Source organism: Macrobrachium nipponense, chromosome 25 (genome assembly GCF_015104395.2).
Source record: "Macrobrachium nipponense isolate FS-2020 chromosome 25, ASM1510439v2, whole genome shotgun sequence".
NCBI classification, from domain to species: Eukaryota; Metazoa; Arthropoda; class Malacostraca; order Decapoda; family Palaemonidae; genus Macrobrachium; species Macrobrachium nipponense.
The window spans coordinates 68930593-68939163 of record NC_087214.1 but is presented as its reverse complement, the minus strand read 5'-3'; the positions used below and the strand labels follow the sequence as shown (position 1 = coordinate 68939163).

The following is an 8571-nucleotide window of genomic DNA, read 5'->3' as shown; positions in this document are numbered from 1 at the left end:
ATGTAGAAGAGAGCGGAGGTGGCGTATAGGAGTGATGGAGGGATTAGGCCGATGTTAATAAAGTATTTCCCAATAAAATGTATTCTTTAGGTTTTGAAGAAAAAAAATGCATGCATCAGTTTGCTTATTCATTAGACTTATTCATTAGACACCTATCAAAGATTTCAAGTGGAGATTTAAAAATCTCTTCCTCTCCATCTAAAGTATTCATCAGACACCAGTCATAAGCTGATACCTGGTTCAGCAATGTCGTGACGATGCACTAGAATTCAAAATTCACAAATGAATGTTGCTCAACAACGTTTACACTACTGTATTGACTTGCTCTCTTGTGGTGCTTTGAGGTGTTCCACCTCTAGACCCATGTTCTGAATTTTGCCGTTCTTTAAACAATTTGATTCATCTATGTATGATTCTCTCCGGTTTATTAAGCTTTCTTGATATCTCTCCAAGGGAACTTGCACCGAATGCAGTGCAATAATTGTCTCTCGCTCATCGAGGGATGTTTCTTAGACCGATAAATGACACATTGACATTAGATTCCCGTGCACATAACATCAAAAGCAATAGAGTGAGGTCGCCTGGTTCACACTGTTAGGATATCGTTATTTTTTCTTTTTGTTTTTAAATTTAATAGCATTTTGTGAGATTCCAATGTTTTCTGTAAAATTAACAAATGGAATAGTTCAACTACCTTCAACTTAATATTGAAATGATAATTTAAGGAATATGTTTATACGATACTATAGTGATAGGTGTCTCCTATCTATTTGTTAATGTATATCTATGGTTGTGATATGACGTTTTTTATCACTTTGTTTCGTTCACGTCAATTTTGCTATATGGAAAATAGTTTTACACAATAACATAACATAACATAATGTTCTAAAGATATCAGTGACTGTTTTTAACGTCATTACATATGATTTCTTTCATCTTTGAAAAGAAAAATCGATAAATAAGGCATGAATCGTGCATCAGGCAAGTGAACGAAAAATTATGAAAATCTGCCACGAGTTTTTTGGCCGACAGTACGCAGAGAGAGAGAGAGAGACTTCAGAAATAGAGGCGAGAATTCTCCATAGTTTATGCTTTAGAGGGGGGGGGGGGGGGGGGGGGGGGGCTCTAATTTCGAAACCCCCTGTATGTATGTATAATTTATACAGTAGATATATATATATATATATATATATATATATATATATATATATATATATATAAATGTGTGTGTGTGTATACATAAACATTGAGCTTCTAGCACAGCCATCTTAGTAAGACCAACACCATATTACGAACAAAGCTCTAGATCACGTTTCAGTTACAATATCCGAGTTCCTGGGACATTTTAAACACGTAGCTGTAACTTTTTATATATTTCATATCTCGACTCTGTAACCAAAAGCAACACGTGGAATCGGAATTGATTTCTTCAATGTATAAATGAGTTCTGCTCAACCGAATCATGTACATAGAATGAGGAGTAACATTATATTTACGATGGATTGAATGAAAACATCGCGTCATTATCAGCTGGAAATGTTTATTCGAAGTTAAAAGTTGACATGATCTGTTCTCGAAGTCTATAGTAATTCTTGGTTTGATACGTTGATACAAAGTACATTTCAAGATCATGTCTGCTCCTTGTGGCCATTACCAAGCTCTGCTATTTGCTTTTAACTACGAGCTGTTGACATTTATGATGAAAACAGTCTTCAGATGGTTTGAACAAGATACTTTTATGGTAGCTGGAATCTGGCTCCAGTTGAAATGTGATGTAGCTGGAATCCATTCAGCTGGAATTTGCCACCGGTTGGGACTAAGGCAGGAATTAGGAATTTGTAAGTCTCTCAGTATGGTTTTAGTTGGTATATGATATAAAAGGAATATATCAGCTGGATTTTGCCACTGGTTGAAGACTAAGGCAGGAATTTGTAAATATCTCAAACTGAAACTAGTTGGAATGTGATGTAACAGGAATGTATCAGCTGGAATTTGCCACTGGTGGAAGACTTGAGGTAGAAATATGTAAATACCTCAAACTGATTCTAGTTGGAATATGTTATGACAGGAATATATCAGCTGGAATTTGCCACTGGTTGAAGACTGAGGCAGGAGTTTGTAAATATCCCAAACTGAATCTAGTTGGAATGTGATGTAACAGGAATATATCAGCTGGAATTTGCCACTGGTGGAAAACTGAGGCAGGAATATGTCAATCTCTCAGTATGGATTTAGTTGGAATGTGGTGTAAGTGGAATATATCAGCTGGAATTTGCCACAGGTGGAATTGATTGAGGCAGGAATTAGTATAGATCACTGTATGTAACTCAATCTGATTTCAGTTGGAATTTGCCACAGGTAGAAGTTTGCAGCTGGCATTAGAAAAGATGTCTGTGCTCATATCTCTCAGTTCCACGAAAGCCCAGGTGTCGTCAACATCATCGACAGAAGAAGAAGAAGAAGAAGACAGAAAGTGCCTACTTCCCGTCAACATTGCCAAGCCAAGGGTAGTGTTCCGGACACGGCCTGGTGCAGATCGTCATGGAGATGGAGTCGAAGCCCTGAGTGTCTTTGTAGTCGCACCTGAGAGGGTCGGGGCAGTTTGAGTCGGGGTCGATCGAGGGGCATTTGAAGGCGTCCAGCGACCCGACGTCCATGTAGGGCACCGGGTTCTTCATGTATTCCAGTACCCTGTTGTGCGACACGATCCAGACCTCTTCCAGCGAGGCTGCGTATTCCAGGAACCTGAGAGACGTTTGGGTGTTAGAAATCTGGGTGAACTGTTATTTTATATAGATATGATATATATATATATTATCTATATATATATATATATTATATATTATATATATATATAATATATACACACACACACACACAAAGGTTATAAATCATGAATTAATTAGAACGCAGAATCGTATTAGATTAGGCTATGTAAATTTGTTATTACAAAGCATTTATTGGTCTCATTTTCATCGTATTTAACCATACAAATATTTGTACTCCCCGCCAAAGGGGATATCATTACAACAGGACCATCGGAAAGTAGCCATTTCTTAGAAAAAAAGAAAAAAAACTAAAGAGTTCCAGGCTAACCCCAAAATCAACCTAGAGAAATCTCGCCCTCCCTCCCTCCCTCTACCTCTTGTATCCTCTGGTGTGGGCGGTGGAGTTGTTGATCTTGTCCTTCTCGAACCAAGACGGGGCCGTGTGGAGTCCGAAGGGCGCCCTGTTTCCGTTGTAGTTGTGTTCGAAGTTTGTCTTCAGGAATTCGAACACGTTGTCTTCGCAAGCCTGCTCTGGGCAGTCAGTCTCGTTGTATTGGCTTTTTTTTGGAAGAGAGGTAGACAGAATAAACTATAATAATGGAATAAGATTAAATAAACGTGAATTGTGTAGGAGTTATATTAGTAATTGTAATGTTAATAACATCAGAATAAAAAAAAAGTTTAAAAAGGACAATGTAAACAAAATTAGTATAGTTAGGCTTAACTTGATACCTATTCGTTTTCTATGGTGGTGACGCGAGACAAGATTCGTTGGTAAACTAATTTAAACATTCGTATGGGATTTCTTTTAATATCTCATTTCAGGCATAGAACAGAACCTGTCGACAAATCGGAAGAGAGAGGAAAGCTTTTCTCTTTGAAATGATTCGTCGAAAAGAAAATGGTCGATTTGACAACATTTTTAGTTCCTCGATCTTGAAGATACAAAATACAATCGTATTTTTCTCTTCATTCCCTCACTCATTCCAACCTCTCTTCTCCCACCTCAAGGGCGTCACAACCATATCCTCCTCCCCCAACTCCACCCCACTCACCTTTGGCAGGCGTCGATCATGTTGCAAGGGTATCCTGAGAAGGACTCGAGATCGAGAACTGGTGTTACGAAGAGGCCTTTGTAGAGGTTCTCTGGGCATCTTCCAACGGGGCAGTCTTCTGGGATCTAAAAGGAATAGAAAGAGTCACAATTGAGAGAGAGAGAGAGAGGAGAGAGAGAGAGAGAGAGAGAGAGAGAGAGAGAGAGAGAGAGAGAATAAATGTAATCGATTTGTTTTCACTCACAAAATAATTCAAAGAATTAGCATTTTCCCAACCTGAGGAGATTTGAAATCCAGGGTGTACGGATAGAGAGCGCCTTTTGGTGGGTTGCCATACCTACGTAAAAAAAATAGAAAATCATTAGTAATAAAAAATATTGAGAAATAAAAAAAAAAAATTAAAACCCCAAAATATTAGCGAAAGGAACATTTTGAATTGAGTCCAGCAGAACGGAAAATTTTGATTACGCGAAATATATAGCAGTATATATTGCCTAACCAAACCCTTTTTTAAATTAGTCTTAGTCTTAGCCAAACCCTTTTTTGAAATAAGGAAAGACACCATCATAATATTTCCATTTCTAAAACAAGGAAACTGAAGGTTATAGGCATTCATATAGGCTACTGAGTATAGTCCGGACTCACCAGTTCGTGTAAGCGAGGGCTGTCCAGGAGGAATCATATTCGAAACCGGCCTCCGTCAGCGCCTGGTACATCTCGTCCCCTCCGATTTGCATGTGGGGGGCCCGAGTCCCCTGCGGATAAGCGCGCAATGTAAACAAATGGAAAAACAGTAATGTAAATATAATTATTAACATTTTTTTTCAGGCATAAAACAATGCTAAAAAACAGATGACATGGCTTCAGAGACACTGTGTAGGTCTAGGTCATACCTAATTCTGAATAGATTTCCCGCGAATAAACAAATAGATGAAGATGATATTGCTTATGGCGGGTAATATATTCGTATGATGGTTGAAAGAAGTGTATAGTCTGTCATTTTTTGGGCTATTGTTTGGATAATTTAAAATATTTAAAGGGTTAGGTAACAGATCAGTTAGGAGACGTGCATAGGTCTAGGTACAGTCATGCATTGAATGATGCAGAGGACAGTTGTTCAGTTATCCTTATAATAGGAGAGAAAAAAAAAAACATGAAGATTATCGATATTAGGTCATTGTAATATTTAAAAAAAAAAAAAAAAAAAAAACTTACGATGATCTCGGCCTCTGGAATTCTTCCGTATTTGGAGATCATCTTCTTGGTGTCTCCGATTTCGTTGTGCCAGACGCTGTAGTTGGCCGATCTCCAGTACTCCACTTGGGAGGCTCTGAAAAATAAAGTAGATTAAAATTTGTGTCTGAGATGGTTTAATCTGTTATCTAATGGTGTGTGTGTGTGTGTGTGTGTGTGTGTGTGTGTGTGTGTGTGTGTGTGTTGAAGTTCACTCTGAAATGAAGAACATACAGCTACATTTTTGCCGCTACCAATTCCTTTCTAAAGCGAATGTTAGGCCTATAAGCCGTTAGAAGCCAATGCACTCTTTCAGTTAAACGACTTAAATTGACTAAAAAATATATATTATACGTTGCCTTCGAGATGTTTTAAGCCGATTACGTAATACGTGTACGTAAAATATCCCTGAAATAGATCTGTGTCCCAAACTGAATATTTAAACCAGAGGATTCAAGCCTCTACCATCGTCTATTTGGAAGCAGATGTTAGGCCTATTGATGCAGGAAAAGCCATTGTGTTTGTATAGAAAGAATTGTAATTGAACGTCTAAAATTGACCATAAAAAAACAGTATATTTTACTTGAGGCGTTAACCTGATTGCCTGTTATGCATGCAGGATTTGTGTTATTAAATAGCCAGCGTGAAATAAATGTCACAAAGTGAAAATTGAGCGCATTTCTTTGAAGCAATTATCATCTCTATTGACGCATTAAAAACCCGTTAAATTGTCCCCCGAAAATCATCATGAAACGAGACTGGAATCCACTCGTAGAAACTAACGTGACAGAGCGGACCCCGATCTCGCTACCGAGGCGCCAGAGTTCGTTGGCCAGAGTGTAGTCGTTGTTGAGGTGGTTGACGAACATCGTCATGGTCATGCGACACCCGTTGGGGTTCCTGTAGGTCGTGACGATGTCATGGTAGAAGTCATAGTTGCTGACGGTGACGGCGTCGTTGAAGGAGACGACGACGAACTGGGGCGCGAATTCGGTGGGCAAGGGCGCGATGGGCGCCTCGGTCGAGGCGCAGACGCACCCGTCAGCTCGCACGCAGTTCGTTTCCTGGACGCACTGCCAAGAAGAAGAATGAGTATTGGACTGTATCTCATTGAGAAATATCTGTTTTCTGAGTTAATTTGGTTACAAAAAAGGGGATAATAGACATGAATAAAAATAAACATTTTGAAGTAACATCAAGTCAAACTAAATAATGAGTAAAGTAAACAATTAGGGAATTAAGCTTTGCACCTCATAAAGTGTAGTGTGCCCGCAACTGTGTGTAGAGTGAGCGCCTAGGAATCAGGAACCAGGAACCATAATAGACGTGAATTACAATAAACATTTTGAAGTACCTTAAAGTAAAATTAAACTTAAAAACGAGTAAAGTAAACAACGTTATAAAGTTTTGCACTTTACATAAATAGCGTAGTGTGCCCACAACTATATTGGTAGAGTTAGCGCTTAGGAACTCAGTTGAAATGAAAGGGGATTGGGTTAAAAATCAAGTTGAAATACGTTGCCATATCTATTTAGCAACATCTCTCATTTTTTCGGGGCTATTGTGGCTGAAAAGGGTAGCGGAAAAGACTAAAAATATACATTTTCAAGAACTATCAAGTAAAGTAAAACTCAAGACGAGTAAATTTGTAAACATGAGAATAGTGTAGTGTGCCCACAACTGTGTTCGTGGGGTGATCGCTTAGGAACCAGAACTTTTCTTCTTCTTTTTGTTTATTCCCTTTAGCGGATCGTTCCGAAATATTGCTGCCCCTCCCCTCCCCACCCCAGGGGGTTTTAACCCCGTAAGTATCTCCGTTGGGGATGACAGTCAAAACATAAACAAAAGACTGTAAATATTTTAAAAGTACTTGGGAAAGATCCTCTTGTATGCACTAATTAGCCTTGGCCTAAACATTCGATAGTTGGCGTTGCTCGGTCTATGGTCGTCTAACTTTTTAATTATCATTTTACATCGTTCCTAATAACAGGAGAATTAATGATGGCGTAATTATAAGAGAAGACTGCACCACATTGTGTAATGAATAGATTCACAGCCAATACGATTTTGCAAAATGGTGTTGTATGTGAATTATAGTATAAGGAAATGCGTAAAATAACCGAATGGGTAAACATTCCCACGGAACATCTAGATATTATAAAAATACGAAAATCGACCCCCAGAGAAACATAAGGGATATTATACGAGACATAATACCACGCAATATTTTAGTATTACTGGAGAAATTCTGCTAACTGCATTTTTTTTAACATACTCAGGTGAAAATCTGTAAAAATAGAGCCGAAGTTAATTATTCTAAAAAAAAAAAAAGCAAACAAAAGAAGGCATCGAAGGACACTTACAGCTTCTTGCCCCAGGGCAACTCCCAGTAGGAGGAAGAAGAATGACGAGAGCAGTTGAGCCATCTTGATGAAAGGTCCTAGAACTTTTCAGCACCCCAACTGAGAGAATCTGGTACTGGTTCTCTTTATATAGACGAGAAACAACAACTCGGATTTGCATGAGTTATTTCCCCTGTGGCGCACAGACACAAAGCGTGTCTGCTGATAACTAGTACTACTTTTTTTTATGATTTTATTGGGGAAGCTAAGGCATTTTTACTAGGGTATATTGCCCTGTGATAAGGAGAGGCTTATGTGCTATTTAACACATTACCTGCGTCATGGGAATTACTAGGTGGGATTAGCAGTTTTTACTTGTATGTTCGTCATTCTGCTCATGAGACATCTCGAATGTTTGCATGACGTAAACATTGAAATTGACTTTGGGATGGTGGAAAGCCGAGTTGATTTTGGGGATGGAAATGAACGTTCGTTTTCTGTTTGTTTGTTTACATATATATACCGGGTGAGGTATACATTCTCTGAGGGCTCTGTAAGTTGAGTTAGGAAAAGATGTCACTCTGGCATGACCACATATTTCATGGGAGTGGTGTTTGTTCTTCCATTACTTTCTTCAGGTTTTACCGAAAGATGGACGCTCAATATATAACTCTAAATAAGACCGATTCCTTGATAAATTTTAGTTTTTAGCACCGTGGGAGAATGCAATTTGAAATTCTCCAAGCAAAGGTATTTTTCGTGTTCATAGTCGACCAATGCAGGACTTTATAAGCGACCGAAGACCAGTTGACTGATTTCGTGTCTGGAGTAATTCTAGATGTTCGGATTCTTGTGAAACGGTGTTCGTGAGAGCAAGACCAGCCGTTTGAAGGAGAGCTCCAACAATAGCACCCATGAAAGGTCTTAAAAACAGCCATCTTCTCATGGTACTAACACACCAGTCTCTTCTTCGCGAATTTGTTGTATTCCTTTAGTATAAGCTGTGCCATGCTTCAGTCAGTCAGATCCTTTGATAAAGATTCCTGTGACGGGTTATTCACCAAAGGGATTCGTTTTAGTCTTTTAATCTTCAGCAAACTGGCGGGAATTCAAAACCTGCTCTTCTCAAAAACTCCTTGTACAGAACCAGAGACTATTAAACCCGCAATGCAG

General features: G+C 38.7%; 1 protein-coding gene across 1 annotated transcript; it reads right to left on the bottom strand.

The window, feature by feature from the left end:
• Nucleotides 1-1523: 1523 nt before the first annotated feature.
• On the bottom strand, nt 1524-7578 carry LOC135199510 (chitin deacetylase 8-like). The gene is made up of 8 exons (XM_064227621.1): nt 7420-7578; nt 5840-6129; nt 5039-5153; nt 4469-4578; nt 4100-4160; nt 3824-3948; nt 3143-3325; nt 1524-2745 (listed from the first exon to the last, which is right to left on the bottom strand). The coding sequence occupies exons 1-8, from the start codon at nt 7480-7482 to the stop codon at nt 2478-2480; spliced, it is 1215 nt and encodes a 404-aa protein (XP_064083691.1). The 5' UTR covers nt 7483-7578; the 3' UTR covers nt 1524-2477.
• Nucleotides 7579-8571: the final 993 nt, after the last annotated feature.

Coding starts and splice junctions, on each gene's coding strand:
- LOC135199510 (XM_064227621.1), bottom strand. CDS start 7,482: ATGGCTCAACTGCTCTCGTCATTCTTCTTCCTCCTACTGGGAGTTGCC. Junction 6,130..7,419: donor TTGCCCTGGGGCAAGAAGCT/GTAAGTGTCCTT, acceptor TCTTCTTGGCAG/TGCGTCCAGGAAACGAACTG. Junction 4,161..4,468: donor GCCCTCGCTTACACGAACTG/GTGAGTCCGGAC, acceptor TTTTTTACGTAG/GTATGGCAACCCACCAAAAG.